Below are 24,500 nucleotides of genomic sequence, written 5' to 3'. Positions count from 1 at the left end.
GTAAGTACAACCCCCGACACTTCCATTGTAGACCAGTTTAACGCTAGCAAGCAAATTATTTTGGTACCTCCTTTTAGGGAGGGAGAGGTTGATTCCTATTTCACTACTTTTGAGCGCATTGCAACCACTTAAAAATGGCCAAAGGATGTCTGGAGTCTACTGTTGCAATGCAAATTAGTAGGAAGAGCGCAGGAGGTTTGTGCGAGTCTTTCCATTGCTGACAGTCTGGATCATGAGATTGTCAAATCCACTATTTTGCGAGCTTATGAATTAGTCCCGGAGGCGTATCGCCAGAAGTTTCATGCGTGTCGCAAGTCCGACAGTCAAACATTTGTGGAGTTTGCACGGGAGAAAGCTGTATTATTTGACAAGTGGTTGGCTGCCAGTAAAGCGGAGAACTTTACTCAGCTGAAAGAGTTGATCCTGTTGGAGGAGTGTAAGACATGTCTCCCTGAAAATATTGTGGTGTACATTAATGAACAGAAGGTGGGGTTACTGTCTAAGGCCGCTGTCCTTGCCAATGAATTTGTGTTAACTCATCGTGCAGCACTCTTGACGGCGCGCTGTGAGTACGCTTCCGCAACTCATCATGCCAAAAGTTATAGGGTTTCTCCTAAGCGACAGGCGCGTTCTGCTGCTATTCCTGTGTCAGATCGCAAATGTTTTTATTGTCATGAAATCGGTCACCTCGTCGCTGCTTGTCCATCACTACAGGCAAGGAGCAGGCTCACACTGTAAGGAAGCCGAAAAGTGTTGGTTTCATTCGTTCTATGTCTGCTTCCACTTCACCTGACAATGAAGTGAGAAGTGACAGCCTTGATGACAGCTACCGTCCCTTTGTGTCGGAAGGATTTGTTTCTTTGAACGGAAAGGAGGAGGATCGGGTGCCGATCACGATTTTGCGTGACACCGGAGCCGCGCAGACACTTATTTTGAGGGGTATTTTGCCTTTTTCTGATGTCTCTTTTTGCGGTTCGGATGCTCTTGTCTGGGGAGTAAAAATGGATGTGCTGCGAGTGCCACTACACAATGTGTTTCTTCAATCTCCGCTCGTTTCGGGTTCGGTAACGGTTGGGGTGCGCGATCATTTGCCAGTGCCCGGAGTTGCGATGATTCTGGGGAACGACTTAGCGAACAGGAAAGTGTTTTCTGCTCCGAGAGTGGTTGAGAATCCTGTGCCTGATACTTTGTGGCGCACACAAGATGGCGGCGCACACTGTTGCAGCGGCTTACCGCTCTCCATCTCAGTACTCCTTTTTTTTGTTTAGTTTGCTTAGTTTGTATGTCTTTCTTATTTTTTTCTGCACCATCGGCTCTACTTTCAAAGTTTGCTACACCCGCCAGAGCCTCATAGACATCGGTGACCAGCATCAAACATCTGTTTCACTAGACTTTCTTCGTACGCACAACATCCCAGATCACATAGCGAGACCACCGGGCTCCCCGTGGATTGTTATCGGGACTAGGTGGAGGCGCAGACGGAGGGAGAGGAAGCAAAACGACTAGTGGGAAATCGCTATGTTCGTGACTGCTGTGCCTTGATCATCACTGAAACCTGGCTTCACCCGGGAATACCCGATGCTAGCGTTCAGCTAGCAGGCCGCACTCTGCTCCGCTGGGACAGGACAAAGGACTCCGGTAAGAGCAGGGGGTGAGGGCTCTGTATTTACGTGCATGAAAGCTGGTGCAACAACGGGACAATTATAAACAGTCACTGCTCCCCGAACCTTGAGTACATGTCGGTAAGATGCCGGCCTTTTTTTCTACCGAGAGAGCTAACAGTAGTGATCATCACGGCTGTGTACATTCCACCCGATGCCAACGTAAACACGACGCTCTCTATCCTGCTGAACACCATTAACGAACAGCAGCGGGCCCACCCGGACGGTGTTCACATAATTGCAGGTGATTTTAATAAGGCCAACATAAAGCCTGTACTCCCAAAGTTCTATCAGCATGTCAAATGTCCCACCAGAGGAGAAAACACTCTAGACCATGTTTACTCCAACATCAAGCATGCATATAGAGCCATACCCCTCCCCCACCTCGGTCAGTCCGACCACCTCTCCCTCCTGCTCTCCCCAGCCTACACCCCCCTCAGGCGCAGTGCCAGGCCCACCACAAGGACTGTTACAACCTGGCCGGAAAATGCTCTCCACAAACTACAAGACTGCTTCACAGAGACAGACTGGGACATATTTGAACACCAGGACCTAGAAACTTTCACAGGATCAGTTCTGGACTACATCAAGTTCTGTACTGCAAATGTGACAGTGGACAAAAGCATTCGGGTTTTCCCAAATCAAAAACCCTGGATGACCAGCGAGGTCCGCTCACTCCTCAAAGCCCGTGATGCCGCCTTCAGGTCAGGTGACAGAGCTCTGTACAAGGCTGCTCGAGCTGACCTGAAAAGGGGGATTAAAAAAGCCAAGTCAGACCACAAAAGGAACATCGAGTCCCACCTGTCCAGCAACAACACACGAGAGGTGTGGCAGGGAATGCAAGACATCATCAACCACAGAGGCAGCACTGCGAAAACAGAAAATCCGAATGTGCAGCTGGCAGAGGAAATAAACAGCTTCTTCGCCCGCTTTGAAACACCACAACAGCAACACTCATCTGCTTCAGCCCTGCTCCCATCCTCATCCTCACCTGGTTCCTGTGCCGCTCCACTCACTGTAACGGAGCACGATGTCAGACGTGTGCTCCTAGCAGTGAATCCCAGGAAGGCGGCCAGTCCAGACGGAGTACCTGGCAAGGTACTAAGAGCATGCGCACACCAGCTCACCCTCATCTTCACCAGACTCTTCAACCTCTCACTGGATCAGGCAGCCATCCCATCCTGTCTAAAATCAGCCACAATCATCCCAGTGCCGAAGAAGTCTCCCATCACCAGCCTGAATGATTACCGCCCTGTGGCCCTCACACCGGTAATCATGAAATGCTTTGAGAGACTAGTCCTTCAGCACATCAAGGATTACCTCCCCCCAGAATTCGACCCCCACCAGTTTGCATACCGTGCAAACAGATCCACAGAAGACGCCATCGCCACAGCCCTCCACGCTGTGCTGAGTCACCTAGAGCAGCGGCAGAGCTACGTCCGAATGCTCTTTGTGGACTACAGCTCAGCCTTTAATACTATCATCCCGGACATCCTCATCAACAAACTGGTCACTCTTGGCCTCCCTCCTCTCACATGTGCCTGGATAAAGGATTTCCTCACAAACCGGCCCCAGACTGTGAGACTCGGCCCTCATCTCTCCTCCACTCACACACTGAGCACCGGCTCCCCACAGGGCTGTGTGCTGAGCCCCCTCCTGTATTCTCTTTACACCCACGACTGCAGTTCAACCCACAACAACAATCTCATCATCAAGTTTGCTGATGACACCATGGTAGTTGGACTCATCTCAAAGGGAGACGAGGCAGACTACAGAGAGGAAGTCCTGAAGTTGGCAGCATGGTGTTCAGAAAACAACCTGGCACTGAACACCAAGAAAACCAAAGAGCTCATTGTTGACTTCAGGAGACACAGCACTGACTTAGCCCCCCTCTACATCAACGGGGAGTGTGTGGAGAGGGTCCACACTTTCCAGTTCCTTGGTGTCCTCATCTCTGCTGACATCTCCTGGACGGAAAACATCTCAGCGGTCATCAAGAAGGCCCAACAGCGGCTGCACTTCCTGAGAGTCCTCAGGAAGTACAAGCTGAACTCCAACCTGCTGCTGACCTTCTACCACTCGTCCATTGAGAGCCTGCTAACCTACTGCATCACGGTATGATACAGCAGCTGCACCAAGGCGGATAGAGTGAGGCTTCAGAGTGTGGTCAAGACAGCACAAAAGATCATCGGCTGCCCTCTCCCCTCCCTGATGGACATTTATTCCTCCCGCTGCCTCAGCAGAGCAGCAAACATTATCAAGGACAGCTCCCACCCTGGCTTCAACATGTTCAGCCTGCTTCCCTCAGGGAAGCACTACAGGTGCATCAACACAAAGACCCACAGACTCAAAAACAGTTTCTTCCCCAAAGTGATAACCACCCTGAACTCACACATGCACCAATAACACAGCCCCCCACTTCCCACTTCCTCTATGGACCACCACTGTGCAATACCAATTCTATGTGCAATAACTCAACTGTACATACATAACACTATTTATTACATATTACTTACGGCTTGTAAATTGTACATTTTATATATATATACACATCTTCTTCCATATGTTAATACTGTCCATATGTATATAGCGCTGCAGAACTGTACCCCCCCCCCCAGCATGTTTACACTGAGTAGGAGATGCTCTGTATCTCATTGTACAACTGTATAGTGACAATAAAGGCATTCTATTCTATTCTATTCTATTGTTATCTGACCTTGCTGCTGAGCGCTCACCCTCTGTTTTCCCTGCTTGCGCTGTAACTCGCGCGCACAAGCGCAAGTATGGTGACGTTGATTTGTCGGATTCTTTTCTCTGCGCTGGTGGTGAGCCGGAGTCTGAATCTAAAACCTGTGACCTGCTGATGGGCGACTCGGAGGCGATGCTGTCTATTAGCCCATCCGTGACATCTCAACTGCCTTCCAGAGTTAACAAAAACGATTTTGTTTTGGCACAACACAGTGACCCGACTCTGGTGGGTTGTTTTTCAGCTGCCCACTCTAGTGACCAGTACCCTCGTGTTTATAGTGTTGAGGATGATGTGTCAATGCGTACCTGGTATCCGCCTGCAGCTGGTGATCTGGGTTGGAATGTATCTAAGCAGGTTCTGGTGCCTCTACAGTACCGGCCCAAAGTCCTTAGTCTTGCCCATGACAATTTTTCTGGACATTTAGGTATTAGGAAAACCTACCACCACATTCTGCGCCATTTCTTTTGGCCAGGACTGAAGAATGACGTTGCTAAGTATTGTCGTTCTTGTCACACCTGTCAGATTAGCGGTAAGCCTAACCAAGTCATTCCACCCGCTCCATTACACCCTATCCCAGTTTTAGGGAAACCTTTTGAGCACATACTCATTGACTGTGTTGGTCCACTCCCTAAAACAAAATCAGGCCACCAGTACCTCTTGACTTTGATGTGTGTTGCTACATGTTTTCCCGAGGCAATTCCATTGCGCACCCTTAAAGTTAAATCAGTGGTTAAAGCGTTAATGAACTTCTTTTCCACTTTCGGGTTACCAAAAGTTGTCCAAACCGACCAAGGCTCTAATTTCATGTCTAAGATTTTTGCTCAAGTTTTGCAATCACTTGGTATTAAACATCAGAAATCTAGTGCCTATCATCCAGAGTCGCAAGGTGCACTCGAGCGGTTTCATCAGACGTTGAAATCTATGATGCGGAAATTTTGCCTTGAGTCTGAAAAAGAATGGGATGAGGGGTTGCCACTGCTACTTTTAGCGGTGAGGGAAAGCGTGCAGGAGTCACTAGGATTTAGCCCTGCTGAGCTGGTGTTCGGTCACACAGTGCGTGGCCCGTTGCAACTACTCAAGGAAAATTTTCTGTCCGACACAGATGCTCCTAAGGTAAATGTGTTGGACTATGTGAGTTCTTTTAGAGAGCGTTTGCATAAAGCATGTGCAATCGCACACGATGCTCTCGTTGCAGCGCAGGGTAAGATGAAGAGGAAGTTTGATAAGAAAGCTGTGCAAAGGAAATTTGAGGTTGGTGATAAAGTGTTAACACTTTTACCGGTCCCTGGTTCTTCCCTTCAGGCAAAGTTCAGTGGTCCATATACAGTGCAGGCGAAATTCAGTGACATGGATTATGTCATAGACACCCCAGAGCGAAGGAAAAAGTGTCGTGTGTGTCATATTAATATGATGAAGCCCTACTTTGCTAGTGGTGTGTCAGCAGTTGCGACTGTGGGGGTGCCAGGTTCCGAAACCCGGTATGACCCAGGAAGTGATGATTTGGTTGTCGGTTGTGCTGTGGGCTGCGCATGACTTGGGAATTCTGAAATCGTACGTGATTTAGGGTCACATTTAACTGAGGTAGATGATGATGTTCGAAATGACGTGTGTCGGTTGATTGAGAATCATCCTAATCTTTTCTCGGACACTCCATCCCGTACCACCGTGCTGGAGCATGATATCGATGTGTGGGACCATCCTCCAATCAAGCAGCATGCCTACCGGGTGAATCCCACTAAACGTGCTCTTTTCCAGACAGAAGTTTCTTATCTGTTGGAAAATTGTCTTGCTGTTCCTAGCTCTAGTGCGTGGAGTTCCCCGTGTCTCCTAGTGCCTAAAGCGGATAAGACCCCACGGTTTTGTACAGATTTTCAGAAGGTGAACAGCGTGACCAAACCTGACTCCTATCCTCTTCCCAGAATGGAAGATTGTGTCGATAGGGTCGGTTCTGCGAAGTTTGTTACTAAGCTGGACTTGTTAAAGGGCTATTGGCAAGTTCCTCTAACATCACGTGCGGCCGAAATCTCTGTCCCTTTCGGGTTGCGCAACGCCCCCGCCACATTCCAACAGCTCATGAATATTGTGCTGGGAAGTGTTCGCAAGTGTGAAGTGTATCTAGATGATATTGTCGTCTACTCAGACAGCTGGTCAGAGCATATGGAAACACTCGCTGATGTGTTCCATCGTTTGGAAAGGGCATCCCTCACCCTCAACCTCACCAAGTGTGATTTTGTAAAGCCATGGTGACGTATTTAGGGAAACAGGTGGGTCAGGGCCAAGTGCGCCCTATTTTGGCCAAAATCCAGGCCATACTGGACTTTCCTGCCCCTCGTACTAGGCGTGAGCTCCGCCGTTTTCTCGGCATGGTGGGCTACTACCGGGGTTTCTGTTGAAATTTCGCAGAAGTGGTCGCACCCCTCACTAGCCTCACCAGTGTGTTGAAACCTTTTGTGTGGTCCTCTGCGTGTCAGAGTGCTTTCCTGGCTGTTAAAACTCTCCTGTGCAGTGCGCCAGTGCTGGCTGCCCTGATTTTGCACGCCCTTTTAAATTAGAGGTAGATGCCAGTGCAAACGGAGCAGGTGCCGTATTGCTACAGGAAGACCAAGATGGTGTGGATCACCCAATCGCCTATTTCTCAAAGAAATTCAACGTCCATCAGCGAAGGTACAGCACGATTGAAAGAGAGGCCCTTTCTCTGCTGTTCGCATTGCAGCATTTTGAGGTGTATGTCGGTTCCAGCCCCTCGCCTGTGATCGTTTATACCGACCACAATCCCCTGGTGTTCCTAATGCGAATGCAGAACTCGAACCAAAGGCTTATGAGATGGTCTCTCCTGGTGCAAGATTTCAACTTGTAAATCCGCCATAAAAAGGGTACAGAGAATGTGTTAGCGGATGCCCTATCCCGTGTTTTCCTTTAAACGTAACTGTCAAAACATCTACAAAGGAGATGTCTTTGATTTTGGGAAGGGGGGTGTTGCGGCTGTGGCCATAAGAACACTGTGTGGGCTCTTTTGTTCTGTCTCTTTACTGTGCTTAAGACGCTTTGCAGGTCCCTCCCCTAATGAAGAGTAGTGAGCAGCTGATTGGACCGTGGAACACGTGACCGCGTTCAAAAAGCCGCTCTGACAGCTCCTGCCAGAGAGAGAGAGAGAAGCGAGCGAGCGAGCGAGCAGTTTGACAGCCGACGCGGTCCTGGCCCTGGTTTCCAGCCTATACTTTTGCTGTGTGTTTGTGTGAGCCGCTCCCCGCGTGTTAACTTAGTGCTTAGGCACCCATAGGCTGAAGCGGAAGGGGTGAGCCGCCTTTTTCTTTGGGAACCGTTTTCTCCTGTTTTCCGGGTTAGGGAGCGAGGGTTAGTATTGTCATTTGTTTGTTTTGTTTCTTTCCTAGGGTTTAGTTAGTTTTCTCTGGTGGGACTTAGTTGGTTTTGTTTATTATTTTGGCCTGGGTTCACCCTGGAGCTATGCTTCATTACCTTCAATAAAATCACTTTTTTTACTCACAACTGGTTTTGGATGTTTGGCTTGGGAATCAGGGCGGGTATTTGTCTCTCTCTCCTCCAACCTTATGTGCGTCTCTACACGCCTAGACTAGGGGCGTAACACCTTGTACATCTTAAATTAGTAAAATCTGTAACATATTGTATTATATATGTCATGGTCCTGGGTCATTTTGACCCGGTGTTCTTAATTTTCTTGTGTTTTTGTATTTTGTTCATTATTTACTCAATGGTTCCTAGGTTATTCAGTTAGTTTATTTGATTTCCCCTCGTGTATTTACCCCCTGTTTCCCCCTGCATGTATCTGTGAGTTCCCATGCTTCGTTTCTCCTCCTTGTGTTTTCCTCAGCCTGCTATGTCTGTGTTCTCCCTGTGTTCTCTCTCTGTCCTCCAGTTTGCATCTCTGCGTACTTCCTGTTTTACTTTGATAATCTCCCGTCAGTGTACGGCACGTTGTGTTTGCTCCTGCCCTGTCTCGTTAAGATTATCGGTGTCACCTGTGTTTCCCTTGTGCTCCCACGTCCCTCGTTATCCTTCTGTGTATTTATGTCCGTTTCTCCCTCAGTTCTGTGTCTCGTCCTCCCTCAAGCTGTGTGACTTTCCCTGTGTCTCTCCGTGAGTTAGTATTTACCAGTTTAAGTTTTGTATCACCTTCGGCCTTCTTCAGTAAATAAAGCTAAAGTTTGAGTTGAGTTTCGTTTTCCGTGAGCTTGCATTTGGGTCCAATTCCTGTCTGCACACAGCGTATCATGACAATTTAAATAGTTTAGTCTGTTTAGTCTGTTAGTCAGTGTATCTTGGAGCAACTGTAACCCACCTAATTTCCTTAGGGATTAATAAAGTATTCTGATTCGGATTTCATGAATTCATTATTCTACACACAAAAGAATTTAATATAAACCAAGCTACAGACACTAGGCCTCACAAAATAAAGAACCTTCATGTGATGAGAAGAATGAATGCAAAGGACGTGGAGGCTCAAATGCTGCTGTTGTCAGGGAGTGTTGCAGGAATCCAGCTGTTATATCTCATCCCAGATAACATTTTGCTGTTGAGTGGGTTGTAACACAGAAACACAGGAGGAGGACAAAGAGTTCTCTCACATGCGGAGAGCTCCTAGAGGTCAGCGACCATAACGCCAACCATTTTGAAGAAATTCTGTAAAGGGACATTAAGATATCCACAGAGCAGAGATGTCATAGTGTCATATATAAACAGTTTGAGAAGACCAAAAAAGGCTCCATGGATAAACCAGTGTTAGCAAAGAAATGGTATGTTTTAGCTCTTTTTCACCTTGTCACAAAAACACATCATCATTCCCATTTCTTTAGTTGAATCGATGAAAAATGCCAAAGATGACACAATTTGACAAACATAACATTATATTTTTCTTATTCCCCAAAAGCCGGACGTACGGTGTCCTCAACAATAATGAGAGGAAATCCAACAAAGATATAGGACATGAGGGATCCATGTGGGCCTTCAGCTGACCATCTACTGTTCACCGAAACCTCATCGGAAATGGTCTCAGTGGAAGGTGTTACATCGTCGGCCAATGCCAAGATAACAAGCAAAAGGTCCCAAATTCATTTAGCCCTCGTATCACCAGACACACAAATCAACTTATACAGACTAATAAACTGTTAACAAACTATAAGATTTTCACACAGAAACACTCAACGCAACAATCAAATACACAGGCTGTTTGTTGGTTGGTGGAGGCCAGGGGAGAGGGATGACGTGGCTGTCATCTGGTGGTTGAGAGCTTGCTGTCCAACCAGTTGTTCAATCCGGGAACAGGAATGAATTCAATCCAACCACTCAGCATGCACCTTTCTCCATCAAGACACACCCATGGAGACCCACCTGGGAGGCAGGAGAGAGAAAAACCCACAACCACATCCTCTGGTGGGAGTCACACATATAAACACAGACACATATAAACCCATTATCCTGGGTCATAACATTTCCCCCACCCCAAAAAATAAACATTTCCCCCTATAAAAAGAGATTATTTTACACCCTTGGGAGAGCGTCTTCTTTAATGGTCTGAAAACACAATGGTTGGGATAGGGCTGGAACTGAGGTACACTTCAAAATGTTGCAGTGCTAGCAGTATAGCAAGGGCCTCTTGTTCACTCATGCTGTAATGCAGTTGATGCTTCTTGAATTTTTCTGAAAAATAACAAATCAGATGGTCAACACAACGCTAACCCTCCTGTGGTTGCACTGCACCCGCCCCTAACGCACTGGCATCCACTTCCAGCTTGAACTGATGTGTAAAATCTGGAGCAGCAAGCACAGAGGCACTGCAGAGGAGAGCTTTGGCTGCTTCAAAAGCAGCTTGAACTCATTGGACCACAAGACGGGGTCCTTGGGACTGGTGAGACTGCTTAGTAGGGCTACAAAAACAGAAAAGTTTTTATAGAATGCCTGGTAATAACTAGCCATACCCAAGAATTGCTTCTGGAGTGGTGAAATCCATTATTGCTTGCACTTTAGCAGCTACTGGAATGATTTGCCCCTGCCCTACCTGTTTACCGAGATACATAACTACAGCTTTACCAAATTCACCTTTGACCAAACATCAGAGAGGCAGCAAATAATCGAGTGAGAATTTAACTGATGGTTTTGACATATTCAGTCCAGGTAGATGGATGAGCAGACCACAATGTCATGCAAATGCACTTCCCAATTACTGATTCCCCACAGAACAGTACTCATTAGACACTGGAATGTGGCTGGTGCATTTCACAATCCAAATGGCATCACTCTATACTGTCCAGTGTAACAAAAGCACAGATGTGCAGGTGATTAGTGGGACTTTCCATTATCCTTTAAGGATATCTAGTTTTGTGACATACTCCGCTGTGCCAACATAGTGCACACAGTCATTCATACGGGGAAGAATCGTGACAGCATAAACTCCATTTTGACACCCCCCCACACACACAAGCAAAAACTGCCAACCAGGAAAGGCACTTTAGTATCTATATCGTAATAGTTAACGTTTCCTGAGATTACTGTTTTTGCGTATTGGTGCTATATAACTAAAATTGAATTTAAAGGAATTTATGTGTTAGACAGGAAGTTCAAATGTGAACAACAGGGAAAAGTCTAAATTTGACTCTGAAATAAATCAAAGAATCACATGCTGCCTTTTCGACAGTTTCAAACTACTGAAGTTGAAACCAATTCAGCAGAGGATCCAAAACCAACCCAGAGCCCAGCATGCAAGGGCTGAGTGAAGGTGGTCTGAACTCTGTGGAGGAGAGTCATGGTTTCAGAGACACTGTAGAAAGACAGAATGCCTGCACTGTGATCCAGATACACACCGACTGTGGAAGACCGAAGACCTGAGAGGAAAGTAACGATACTGTCATGTTTGAATTCATATTTACTCAAGCAACAATATGTTGCCCAAGACTTGTCATTGTCTCCAAATACACTTCCGCTTCCTGTTCTACTGATACTTCTGTATGCCACTGCTACTGAAACAGACCTAGTCCTCTTTACCTCCCAGTAACACCGACCAGTCAGACTCTCTCTGCTCAGAACTTGAAAAGTATCTATGAATCTGTCTGCATGATCAGGATATGACTGTATTTTATTTATCCATGTCACCTTCCGGTTCCCCTCAGATAGTTCAAGCCCTTTGTTCACTGTGTTTGGATCCAGAGTGATGTGCTGAGAATACTGTAAGAACTCATCTCTGGTCTTGGGCTCTACTGGTGACTGGAGAAGTGGTGGTGGCAGTACCAAACATGGTTGTTGTCTAACTAAACTCTTGGACTCTGCTGGTAGTCGTAAAGATGGTGGCGGTAGCACCAAATGTGGTTGTTGTTTAACTAAAGTCTTAGACTCTTCTGGCAGGACCAGACATGGTTGTTGGTTCGCAAAAGTTTTGGATTCTACTGATGGTTGCAGAGATGGTGGTGGAGGAGATGGTGGTGGCACCAGGTGCAATTGTTTTTTCATTAAAGTCTTGAGTTCATCTAGTGTTTGGATATATGGCAATGGTGGTGGCACCAAGCATGGTTGCTGTTTCACTAAAGTTTTGGACTCTGCTGGAGGCTGGAGGGATGGTATTAGTGGTGGTGGTGGCACCAACCATGGTTGCTGTTTCACTGAAGTTCTGGACTCTGTTGGAGGCTGGAGGCATGGTGGTGGTGGTGGCACCAAGTGCATTTGTTGCTTGACTAAAGTCTTGTGCTGTTCTGTTCTCAGTAAAGTCTCCCCTTCAGTCAGTGAGACCTCAGACCAGTCCTGACTCAGGATGCACTGCAGTTTATTTACGAGCTCTGACACAGCTGCCGTCACCTCTTGGAAGTAGCTCTGAGGATGGATGTTGATGCTGGCTGAATGTGTGGATTCACTGAGTCCTAACAGTAAGGGGTAGCTGAGGAGAAACTGGCCATGATCCTCTGTACGTGAGAGCTGCTCCAGTTCAGCATCTCTCCTTCTGAGATCAGTTACCTCCTGCTGGAGCTTTTTCTGAAGCTCTTTGGCCCGGCTCAGTTCAGTTTGTTGCTGGAATCTGATCTGCTGCTGCACGTCAGAGCTTCTTTTCTCCACCAATCGGTGCAATTGGTTGAACATGGTCTGGGTGTCCCTCATGGCTTTATCAGCAGAGCTAGCGATGGCCTCCATCTGCTGCTGAAGGAGCTTCATGTGTTTTTCTCTGTCCTGGATTCTCTGCTGGATTTTTTGCCATCTCGGCCCAAGCTCTCTCTGCCTCTCGGTCCTCTCTGCTATTGCTGACACTGTGTCGTGGCCACTATGTTCCTCCATAGCACAGACAGAGCAGATGCACTGCTGATCGCTGTGACAGAAGAGCTCTTTCACTTTACTGTGAACAGAGCACATGTTCTCCTGGAGCTTTGCCAAGGCTTCCACCAGCTTGTGTCTCTGAAAATTTGGTGATTCATAGTGAGGCTGAAGGTGGAGCTCACAGTAAGAGGCCATGCACTGCAGACAAGATTTGGAGGCTTTAAGCTTTCTCTCTGTGCACACGTCACAGGCCACATCTCCAGGTTCGGCATAATGCTGAGGATGAGGAGCAGCTTGGACTACATTTTTCTTCAGCTCCTCCACTAAATCTGCTAACATGGTGTTTTTCCCCAAGACTGGCCTCGACATGAAGGCCTGTCTGCACTGAGGACAAGTGTAGGTTCCCTTCTGATCCTCTGCATCCCAGTGGTTCCTAATACAGCTCTTACAGAAGCTGTGCCCGCAGGAAGTAGTCACTGGTTCGTTCAATAGATCCAAACAGATTGAACAGAAGAACTTTTCTTCGTCCAATTTAAATCCTTGCTCAGCCATTTTCACTTAGTATCAGTGATCTTCTGGTTTGTCACAAGATTTTAATCCAACTTTGAGCTGACGCTCTTCATCCTACAGTGAGCAGTACAGCTTCTGCGGTGACCTCATCACATGTCCTGAAACACCAGAAATACGTTTTGAGACAAAGATTTATGTATTCTCATAAGAAATGTTGGGGTCATTACTCAAAAAAGTAATGGATTATACACCCCACCCCATATATACTCATTACTTTTCTTAAAAGTAATGCATCACGTTACTTAACTTGCTGGAGAAAGTAATTCATTACACCAGCGGTCCCCAACCTTTTTTGCACCACGGACCAGTTTATAACTGACAGTGTTTTCATGGGTGGCCTTTAAGGTGTCGTGGATAGATACAACAAAGTAAAACCAGTACCGGTAACAAAAGAATGAAGATTTATTCATAACACATGGGAAAAGACCCAGGGAAACTGAGTTAACGATAAAAACACTTAAAGAAATAATGATAAAAACCCTGAAAACCATAAATTTCACACCCGAGCCTCAACTCTCGCAGCCCAGTACCAAACGACTCACGGACCAGTACCGGTGCGAGGCCGTGGGGTTGGGGACCGCTGCATTACACTATTTAATAAATGATTTTCTTGTTACTCGGTGAAATAGTCTGAAAGACACTGTCTTTCAGATATAATCACCAGTTAACAATATAAAATGGAGGCTACGGTCCCACACACTAACCCTAACCTTATCCTAATGAAGGCACACATAATATCTTTCTTTTAGTGTCTTTATGAACACAAAGCAAAGATGAAAACCAGCCAAAGAAACTTCAAAGTGACCATTACTGTAGAAACACAAACAGGCTCATTACTGTCTTTGTTACCTCAGACTCTGTAATGTGATTACGTTGCAATGCAGTACACCTACCTCATTTACGTTTACACAGATTTCTTCTGTAACTTAGACACGGACAAGTAGAAATGTGCCATTAGTCAACTTGTTATATACTATCAGAGATAACATTCAAGTCCACTTGGTGTGTGCTGATGACAAAGAGTATCCTGTATAATTTACTAAAGTATAATAAATTATTTTTGTGTTTTAAGTATCTCTATATTGTAGTCATACTACTCATTTGATTGAGTATTCTATTGAATAGTTTAGGTGTAGTCCTTGGGAAAGTTTGAGTTTATAATAAATGTCATGTGGGGTGGAAGAGTTTACTGTAAACACAAGGGTGGAGCTGAACCTGCTGGTCTATGTGTGTGATTATTGACACAAACAAATACAGAAAAACAACTCACATATTTCAGTCATATTTTTCCAAACTCTCAGTTGCACACATTTAGACTTTAATATAAATACTTTTTTTTTTTTTTTTACACTTTTGTGGTTTTTCCAACAGTTTCATGGCAGCTTTTGAAATACTTACAAAGTATAATGTCTCGATAAGGGTTCTTACACACATGGTATATAGTTTTTCACATGTTAGGCTTTTATAGCTTCAGTTTAATGTTATGTCCTCTAATCTTCATCCCAAACATCTTTCTAAGGTTTCACCACCACTAAAGGACATTTTCTATAGTTGAACCATGAAAATGAATGTCTATTCAGCTAGGGTATGAAAACAAGTTCAATGTAAATGAACATTTCTCTTTTCAGATGTAAACTGTTAGCTGACTGTTAGCATAAAACTCTCTGATGACAATGAAAAAAACTCTTCTTTACATACCTGATCTTGATGACTCCTCAACAAGCAACAGCAGCTCTGTTCAACTAACCTGAAGTACAGGAAACTGAAGGAGGCGGAGTTTCATTGATATCCAAGGTTTTTTCACACTCCCACCGTCACATCAGAGTTGGCAAAAGTACAGACACTATGTACAAACTTTTTAATATGTGTAGAAAAAAGATGGAAAATACAAATAATAATAATAATAATAATAATAATACATTTTATTTATAGGCGCCTTTCAGACCCTCAAGGTCACCTTACAGTAGCACATAAACAATACCATAAAAAACATTAAAAAAGATGTATATATAGCAAACATGGTAGATAAAATTTAGACATAAACAATCATAAAAGCAAATATAAAAACTGAGCAAGGTAAAAATGGCCTAAGACAGATCAGGTGTATGCAATTCTGAACAGATGGGTTTTGAGTAGTGATTTAAAAGAGGTGAGACAGTGTGTGATCCGTAGAGCAAGTGGAAGTGCATTCCAAAGTCTCGGGGCAGAACAACTAAAGGCTCTGAGTCCCATGGTAGTCAGGCGAGCAGGTGGAACTGACAGAAGGGAAGCTGAAGAAGAGCGGAGTGTACGAAGGGGTGAGTATGTATGGAGAAGATCGGATAGATATGGAGGAGCGAGGTTATGAAGTGCTTTGAAAGTGAGAAGCAGGATCTTGAAATTGACACGGAGGTGAATTGGGAGCCAATGGAGCTGTTTAAGAACATGTGTTATATGTTCAGTGGATCTAGTTCTGGAAATAATACGAGCAGCTGTATTTTGAACCAACTGCAGTTTATGGAGGGATTTATGAGGTAGACCATAGAGAAGAGAGTTACAGTAATCCAGACGAGATGTGACAAGAGCATTGACAAGTATGGTGGTACTGTGTGGTGTGAGTGAGGGACGAAGACGGTTAATATTACGGAGATGAAAGTAGGAAGACCGAGTGATATTATTTATATGTGCTGTGAAGGACAGAGTGCTATCGACACCTACAAAGACATATATGTTCTTTCTATTGCCTACTTTGTAGAGGGTGACTGCCTCTAAACAGATGAACAGGTAAAGTATTTTGGATGAACAGTACTGCTGTGTTTGTTGCGTGATGTGTATATGTTTTATATACTTTGAGGTACGTTTTTGTTATGTGTCTCTATCATCTCTGCCCTGCTCGGTGTTGTTTGTTGGAGAGGTTGAGGGCAGATCAGGAATTATGGGAAAATTACTGCTAAACAGATTTATGGATGAATGGTCGTTATTGATAAAAACAATGGTAGTACATGTACATCTTTTTTGTGTACTTTCTTTTAGTTTTTTTCTTGTTTAATGCTTTTCCATTCTTCTTCTCCAAAGGTGATGGTACTCATGAAACAAATATGCATTCATTATGCAAATGAACACAAATTTTTTATACTAATTTATATAAAGATGAGGTTTGATGTATTTATTTCCATGTTTTGTACTTTCTTTGTATTTGGTTATACGAGTGGGTGAATAAAAGTAAGTAAAATAAGTCTCCCCTGTTTGAGGTTCTGATCTCTTTTCCATCTGATTCAAACGTTACGATATGACATGATTTTCAGTAAAAGAATATTCAGTGTATCAGTCTACTATTCCCTTTTTCACAAACGTGCAATCGATCACACCTTCTTCCTTTTACTCCTAAAAGTAAGATTTCAGAGAAATGTACTGGTGCCAATATATTAAAAACAGCTTTTGATGGCTGAAAGAACACATCTGCGCCGTGAAGAGAAAAGGAGTTTTTATTGATAACCGTCAGACTTCGGAGGAATGCTCGAGTGTGTCTGTGCCACTAACACAAACACTGCCCTGGTTACCTCCGCTTCCTCCTGCTGTTGATGGCCCCTCCCCCATGCTCTAACTGTTCGAACACATATTTGAATCACTTCCTGGAAATAAAGGGAGCTGCCACATGAGCTTAGAGGACACAGGTTAGTGTTTTCTCAGCTTTCTTTTTATTTAACACACACACACACACACACACACACAGTCGATATGACACTCCTCCTTCGCTCATGTTTAACAGCAGATTTTTATCAGTGATGTCGTCAGCTCCTGGTACCAACATTAAACTTGACTGTGTGAGTCTCTGTGGATCTATTCTTCTCCTGTTTTCTGTTCATATCAAACATGTCCAGAGCTTCTAATAAGTAGCTCAGTGTTATACGTAATCAGTAAGAAAACCCAGGATTGCCTGTGAGCTCAAAGATCAGACTGCTTTACAGACTCAGTCTTTCATATGTTTAATGTCATGCAGAGGCGACAGACTTATATCGTCATGCACTTTGTGTTTAACCCCTATGTGAGGTCAGCCAATTAGAAGAAAGCTTTCTAAAAAGGGGAGGGGCTAAAACTGTTGTTTAGTGAAACAGATGACAGTTCCTGTATTCACAAAGATCTCAGTGTGCTGAGGAATCCTGCATCTGTAATTGGACAGGAGACAGGCAGATGTTGGGTGAAACCCTGCTGTTTATTCATTGGTCAAATCACTTCAAGTGGACCAATCACAGCGCCCCACCTGTCAGCATCAGACACTTTTTGTTTGGCACTCACAGTTGGTTTCCCTCTCAGGCTGACTCAGTGAAGATGAAGATAAATGATGTGAAGGAAGAGGAGGAACCAGCAGAGTTCCCAGGATGCAGCTATGTTGCAGTGAAAAGCGATTGTTCCAAAGAAGAACCTCCATATTTCAGTGCTGAACCAAAGTAAGTGTTTTTGACACCACCCCCCCCCCCCCCCCCCCCCCCACACACACACACACACTCTCACTGTGTACTCAGTGTTGGGAAGGTTACTTTAAAAATGTATTCCACTACAGATTACAGAATACATGGCCCAAAATGTATTTTGTAACGTATTCTGTTAAGTTAATCAATGAGAGTAACGTATTCTGAATACTTTGGATTACTTAATATATTATCAAGCTTTTTACAACTACATGAATGTACTATTGCTGTGTGATTTATTACTATTACTGAAGGTTACTCACCATACCAATACCAACTAGATGTTTAAATCTTAATATAAAATGAGTAACAGTGCAACCTGAAACTACATAATGATTTCACAATCTTTAATTAGGGGTATAACGTGGCATAAGATAATATAATAATCTCACAGTGTATATAAAACGGGTCCGCGGCTCTGAACCGTAGTAAAGAGACCTCTGGCTAATACGTCGGGTTCGTGTCGGGCTCGTAGCTGAAAACTAGCTTTACTTTGTTGTCTGGGTCAACTTTGCTAGCGAGAGACAGAGAGAGGCATTGAAAGGCTTGTAGCTGTTGGCATGATGACATTGTATATAATTTGGATTATTTCTTTATCTTGTCAAGATCCGTGTCATCATTGTAAATTGTTTAAGCTGTACATTACTTTATGTTTGTTATTTTATGTAGTCAAAGTTTTGGTGCTTTTATTTTGAAAGTCAAGCTCTCTTACAAGTTGAAAGTCATGTTAAGTGGACTTTAACTACACACGGTTAAACGGTTAAAGGAAACCTCAGAAGAACGGCGGCTAATTCCCTTTTTGCAGCATGCAGCCAACGAGGTATTTATTGATTTATCGTGTTTGTTGTACAGTGTTATTTTTAGTGCTCTGTCTTACGCTGAGTTTTATTTTGTTAATGCTGTATAGTTTTCACGGTGGCTTTGGAGAGAAGTCTTCAAATAAACCAGTGACAGAAAACCACTTGCGTCTGCCTGTGCTTCAAGGGAATTATAAGGCTGCTCCAACAGAACCTATTGTTTCGGAGGAACAACATGATTTTTCTCCCTCGCTCACAGACAGATAACACGGACTACACTGCCCATAATGCTAAATTCTTTATGCAGTGTTACAGGCATAGGCCTGTAACACTTTGCCTATTGCCTTCATATTAAATCATTTTTTGAATAATAATTTTTGAAAATATTTCTTCATGTCATTATGCGGGCCGCAATTAGAGGTGACATGGACCGCGAGATTGAGAGACAGGCATTAGAGCCTCTTAATGCATGTTTTGTTTGGGTTTCCACCAGCGTGGAATTACCAAAAATAGAGAGGGCATAGCCTAACATATAAAACAGGAAAAGACTGCCATGTAATCCATTTATTTCAACAAAGTAACTGTATTCTGAATACCACCTTTTTAAACGGTAACTGTAACGGAATACAGTTACTCATATTTTGTATTTTAAATACGTAATGCCGGTTGATGTATTCCGTTACTCCCGAACACTGTGTGTACATCATCTTTTGTCTTTTTGTGAGAAAAAGTTCAATGACTAATTCTGTGGGGTCAAAGGTATTTTCTGGCTGCAGCTGCTATTAGCAATTCAATTCAATTCAATTTTATTTATATAGCGCCAAATCACAACAGAAGTCGCCTCAAGGTGCTTTATATTGTACAGTAGATAGCACAATAATAAATACAGAGAAAAACCCAACAATCATATGACCCCCTATGAGCAAGCACTTTGGTGACAGTGGGAAGGAAAAACTCCCTTTTAACAGGAAGAAACCTCCGGCAGAACCAGGCTCAGGGAGGGGCGGCCATCTGCTGCGACCGGTTGGGGTGAGAGAAGGAAAACAGGATAAAGACATGCTGTGGAAGAGAGACGGAGATTAATAGCAAGTATGATTCAGTGCAGAGAGGTCTATTAACACATAGTGAGTGAGAAAGGTGACTGGAAAGGAAAAACTCGATGCATCATGGGAATCCCCGGCAGCCTACGTCTATTGCAGCATAACTAAGGGAGGATTCAGGGTCACCTGGTCCAGCCCTAACTATATGCTTTAGTAAAAAGGAAAGTTTGAAGCCTAATCTTAAAAGTAGAGATAGTGTCTGTCTCCTGAATCCAAACTGGAAGCTGGTTCCACAGAAGAGGGGCCTGAAAACTGAAGGCTCTCCTTCCCATTCCACTTTTAAATACTCTAGGAACAACAAGTAAGTGTGAGAGTGAAGTGCTCTAATAGGGTGATATGGTACTACAAGGTCATTAAGATAAGATGGGGCCTGATTATTTAAGACCTTGTATGTGAGGAGCAGGATTTTGAATTCTGGATTTAACAGGAAGCCAATGAAGGGAAGCCAATACAGGAGAAATCTGCTCTCTCTTTCTAGTCCCTGTCAGGACTCTTGCTGCAGCATTTTGGATCAACTGAAGACTTTTCAGGGAGTTTTTAGGACTTTCTGATAATAAAGAATTACAGTAGTCCAGCCTGGAAGTAATAAATGCATGAACTAGTTTTTCAGCGTCACTCTGAGACAGGATATTTCTAACTTTAGAGATGTTGCGCAAATGGAAGAAAGCAGTCCTACATATTTGTTTAATATGTGTGTTGAAGGACATGTCCTGGTCAAAAATGACTCCAAGGTTCCTCACAGTGTTACTGGAGGCCAAGGTAATGCCATCCAGAGTAAGAATCTGGTTAGATACCATATTTCTAAGATTTTCAGGGTTGAGTACAATAAACTCAGATTGATCTGAATTAAGAAGCAGAAAGTTAGCGGCCATCCAGGTCTTTATGTCTTTAAGACATTCCTGCAGTTTAACTAATTGGTGTGTTTTACTTGGCTTCATGGACAGATAGAATTGGGTGTCATCTACATAGCAGTGAAAATGTATACTATGTCTTCTAATGATACTCCCTCGGGGAAGCATATATAAAGTCAGAATTGGTCCTAGCACTGAACCCTGTGGAACACCATAATTGACCTCAGTGTGTGAAGAGGACTCTCCATTTACATGTACAAATTGGAGTCTATTAGATAGATATGATACAAACCACTGCAGTACAGTACCTGTAATACCTACAGCGTGCTCTAATCGCGCTAATAGGATATTATGGTCAACAGTATTGAACGCTCTCCAAAAGTTGAATCTGTTCATCTGGACATAGCGTTTGATGGGAGAAACGTTTCGTCACTCATCCAAGTGTCTTCTCCAGAAACCCTTGACCTCACAGCCCATTGTTCCTTCAGTGGGCTGGTTTCAGTCATTATGCAAATGTACTGTTTATAAGGTTTGGGGAAACCTGCAGTCAGCTGAGACTGAAGAAGTCACTTGGATGAGTGACGAAACGTTTCTCCCATCAAACGCTACGTCCAGATGAACAGATTCAACTTTTGGAGATCTACTTTCCTGGATGATTGAGAATGCATCAAGAAGTACTGAACGCTGCACTAAAATCTAGCAGGACAAGCACAGAGATGAGTCCACTGTCAGAGGCCATAAGAAGATCATTTGTAACCTTCACTAAAGCTGTTTCTGTGCTGTGATGAGCTCTGAAACCTGACTGAAACTCTTCAAATAAGCCATTCCTCTGCAGATGATCTGTTAGCTGTTTGACAACTACTCTTTCAAGAATTTTTGATATGAAAGGAAGGTTGGAGATTGGCCTATAATTAGCTAAGACAGCTGGGTCTAAAGATGCTTTTTAAGTAAAGGTTTAACTACAGCCAGCTTGAAGGCCTGTGGTACATAGCCGATTATTAGAGATAGGTTGATGATATTTAAGACTCAAGCATTAAGTAATGGCAGGACTTCTTTGAGCAGTTTTGTAGGAATGGGGTCTAAAAGACACATTGATGGTTTGGAGGAAGTAATTATTGAAGTTAACTCAGAAAGATCAATTGGAGAAAAAGAGTCTAAATGAATATCAATGGTACTGAAAGTAGCTGTAGATAATATTACATCTGTGAGATGATTATTGGTAATTTTATCTTTAATGATTAAAATTTTATTTGTGAAGAAGTTCATGAAGTCATTACTAGTTAACGTTAAAGGGATTGTTGGCTCAACAGTGCTCTGACTTTTTGTCAGCCTGGCTACAGTGCTGAAGAGAAACCTGGGGTTGTTCTTATTTTCTTCAATTAGTGATGAATAGTAAGATGTTCTGGCTTTGCGGAGGGCTTTCTTATAAAGCCACAAACTATTACTCCAGGCTAAATGATGATCTTCTAAATTTGTGATATGCCATTTCCTCTCCAGCTTACGAGTTATCTGCTTTAGGCTACGTGTTTGAGAATTATACCATGGAGTCAGGTACTTCTGATTTGAGGCCTTAGTTTTCACAGGAGCTACAGTATCCAGAGTCGTACGTAGTGAGGAGGTAAAATTAATAACAAGATGATCGACCTCTGTTGGAGTAGCGTTCAGGTCACTGCTCTGCTCTATGTTGGTACAGGGCATTGAAGATGATAACAGTGGGTGGATTATAATATTAACCTTACTTACAGCGCTTTCAGAAAGACATCTACTGTGATAAAGTCTACTCTCCACTGCTGTGTAATCAATTATTGTAAATGTAAATGTTATCAGGAAATGATCAGACAGCAGAGGGTTTTCAGGAAAGACTGTTAAATGTCCAGTTTCTATGCCATATGTTAAAACAAGATCTAGAGTGTGATTAAAGTGGTGGGTGGGTTCTTTTACCGTTTGAGAGAATCCAATTGAGTCTAATAACAGATTAAATGCCATGTTGAGGCTGTCATTTTTAGCATCTACATGAATGTTAAAATCACCCACAATAATCATTTTATCTGAGCTGAGCACTAAATCAGATAAAAAGTCTGAGAAATCAGAGAGAAACTCTGTGTAAGGCCCAGGTGGACGATAGATGATAACAAGTAAGACTGGTTTCTGAGTTTTACAGCTGGGGTGGACGAGGCTAAGCATCAGGTTTTTCGTTGATTAATAGGCTGGTGTGAAAAATTGCTGCCACACCGCCCCCTCGGCCTGTGCTTCGAGGTTTCTGGTAGTTAGAATGACTCAGGGGTGTTGATTCATTTAAACTAACATAATCATCCAGCTGTAACCAGGTTTCTGTAAGGCAGAGTAAATCGATTTGTTGATCAATTATTAAGTCATGTACTAACAGAGACTTGGAGGAGAGAGACCTAATATTTAATAATCCACGTTTCACAGATTTACTCTTTGGTTCAGATGTGGATACTGTATTGTTCTTTATTTGTGATTTTTTAATGTTCAATAAAATGATGGGTTTAATAAATTTGCCATATTTCTAGAAATGAGATCTGCTCCATCCAAAGTGGGATGGATGCCGTCTCTCCTAACAAGAGCAGGTTTCATCCAGAAGGTTTGCCAATTATCTATGAAGCCCACACCCGGGTGTCATTACTGCCGACGTGAATCATAATTTTACTGAATTTACATTTACCCTTAGCCAGCAGTTTTAAATTTCCCTCAATGTCACCTGCTCTGGCCCCTGGAAGACAATTGACTTTGGTTGCTGGTGTCTCTAGCTTCACATGTCTGAGAACAGAATCGTCAATAACCAGAGTTTGACCCCCGGCAGGTGGAACAGGAAGTGATACTCTACCGCAAAGAGAGCGAACCCCAAGTGAGAGCGAACCCCAAGTGGACTGATTGAAGAATAGTAACTATTGTGAGAATCACTTAAATACGTCAGAGCCTATGTGTGCTATGTAGGATTAAATAAAAGTGCATTATTACATTTGGCAATAATATATAAAACGTATTGATGCATGTTCAATCATCCAGGTAAATAAATCCCTAAAAGTTGATTCTGTTCATCTGGACTTAGTTTTTATTTTTCCTGAATTTTCACAGAGACAATAACAGGAGTCCTGCTGGTGGGGGTCAGCAGCTGCCTATGTGTGCTTTGTGTCAGGATGTCCTGAAACATCCAGTTTCTACTAGCTGTGGACACTGGTTATGCAGACAACAAGCTGACTCATACTGGGACCAGTCTGCTTCATTAGAAGATGACTCCTGTCCCCATAATGGAGAAACATCGAGCACTGGACTGCAGTCAGCTGGACAGAGGAGCTGTATACATAGTAAGATTGAACATCTGTCTGCTAATGGATTTTTTCAAACATTAAAGTTTTCTTCCTTTTTGGTCTTTAATATTATCATGTCTTTCAGCAGATGTTGGTCTGCAGGAGGTTTTAGATGAACATAAGATCAGTCTGAGGAGGAGATGTGAACGTGTGACTGAAGGAAGTGATGAAACAGGAAGTAGAACCCTCCTCAACAGGATCTACACTGAGCTCTACATCACAGAGGGACAGAGTGAAGAGGTTCATACCCAACATGAGGTGAGGCAGCTGGAGACAGCTTCCAAGATGGACGCCCTCCATGACACTCCAATCAGGTGCCAGGACATCTTTAAAGCCTTACCTGACCAACAGAGACCCATCAGAGTGGTTCTGACCAACGGCGTGGCTGGTGTTGGAAAAACCTTCTCAGTGCAGAAGTTCACTCTGGACTGGGCAGAGGGCTTGGAGAACCAACATGTCAGTGTGGTGGTTCTGCTTTCATTCAGGGAGCTGAACCTGATCAGAGATGAGCAGTACAGTCTTCTGGAGCTGCTCCATGTTTTCCATCCAACATTACAGAAGGTCACAGCAGAGAAGCTGGCTGTCTCTCAGCTTTTGTTCATCTTTGACGGCCTGGATGAAAGCAGACTTTCATTGGATTTCACCAACAGGAAGCTGCTGTCTGATGTCACACAGAAGTCATCAGTCAGCCAGCTGCTGACAAACCTCATCCAGGGGAATC

General features: G+C 43.7%; 1 protein-coding gene and 1 long non-coding RNA gene across 3 annotated transcripts; one reads left to right on the top strand and one right to left on the bottom strand.

The window, feature by feature from the left end:
* Positions 1-8,879: 8,879 nt before the first annotated feature.
* LOC102080044 (tripartite motif-containing protein 16-like) lies at positions 8,880-14,994 on the bottom strand. Its single transcript, XM_019354915.1, has 2 exons — positions 14,950-14,994; positions 8,880-13,349 (listed from the first exon to the last, which is right to left on the bottom strand). Exon 2 carries the CDS (start codon positions 13,231-13,233, stop codon positions 11,083-11,085), a length of 2,151 nt encoding a protein of 716 aa, XP_019210460.1. The 5' UTR covers positions 13,234-13,349; positions 14,950-14,994; the 3' UTR covers positions 8,880-11,082.
* Positions 14,995-16,832: 1,838 nt separating this feature from the next.
* On the top strand, positions 16,833-23,927 carry LOC102079424 (uncharacterized). 2 transcript variants are annotated; one of them, XR_268169.4, is made up of 4 exons: positions 16,833-16,904; positions 17,545-17,678; positions 23,547-23,776; positions 23,868-23,927. It is a non-coding gene; the product is annotated as an uncharacterized LOC102079424 (long non-coding RNA). The 2 variants fall into 2 exon arrangements; XR_002059924.2 differs by having other exon boundaries at positions 23,865-23,919.
* Positions 23,928-24,500: the final 573 nt, after the last annotated feature.

The sequence above is a fragment of the Oreochromis niloticus genome, linkage group LG9, assembly GCF_001858045.2.
Source record: "Oreochromis niloticus isolate F11D_XX linkage group LG9, O_niloticus_UMD_NMBU, whole genome shotgun sequence".
Classification (NCBI taxonomy): domain Eukaryota; kingdom Metazoa; phylum Chordata; class Actinopteri; order Cichliformes; family Cichlidae; genus Oreochromis; species Oreochromis niloticus.
Note: the sequence above shows the minus strand (reverse complement) of the source record. Positions and strands in the feature narration are given on the sequence as shown.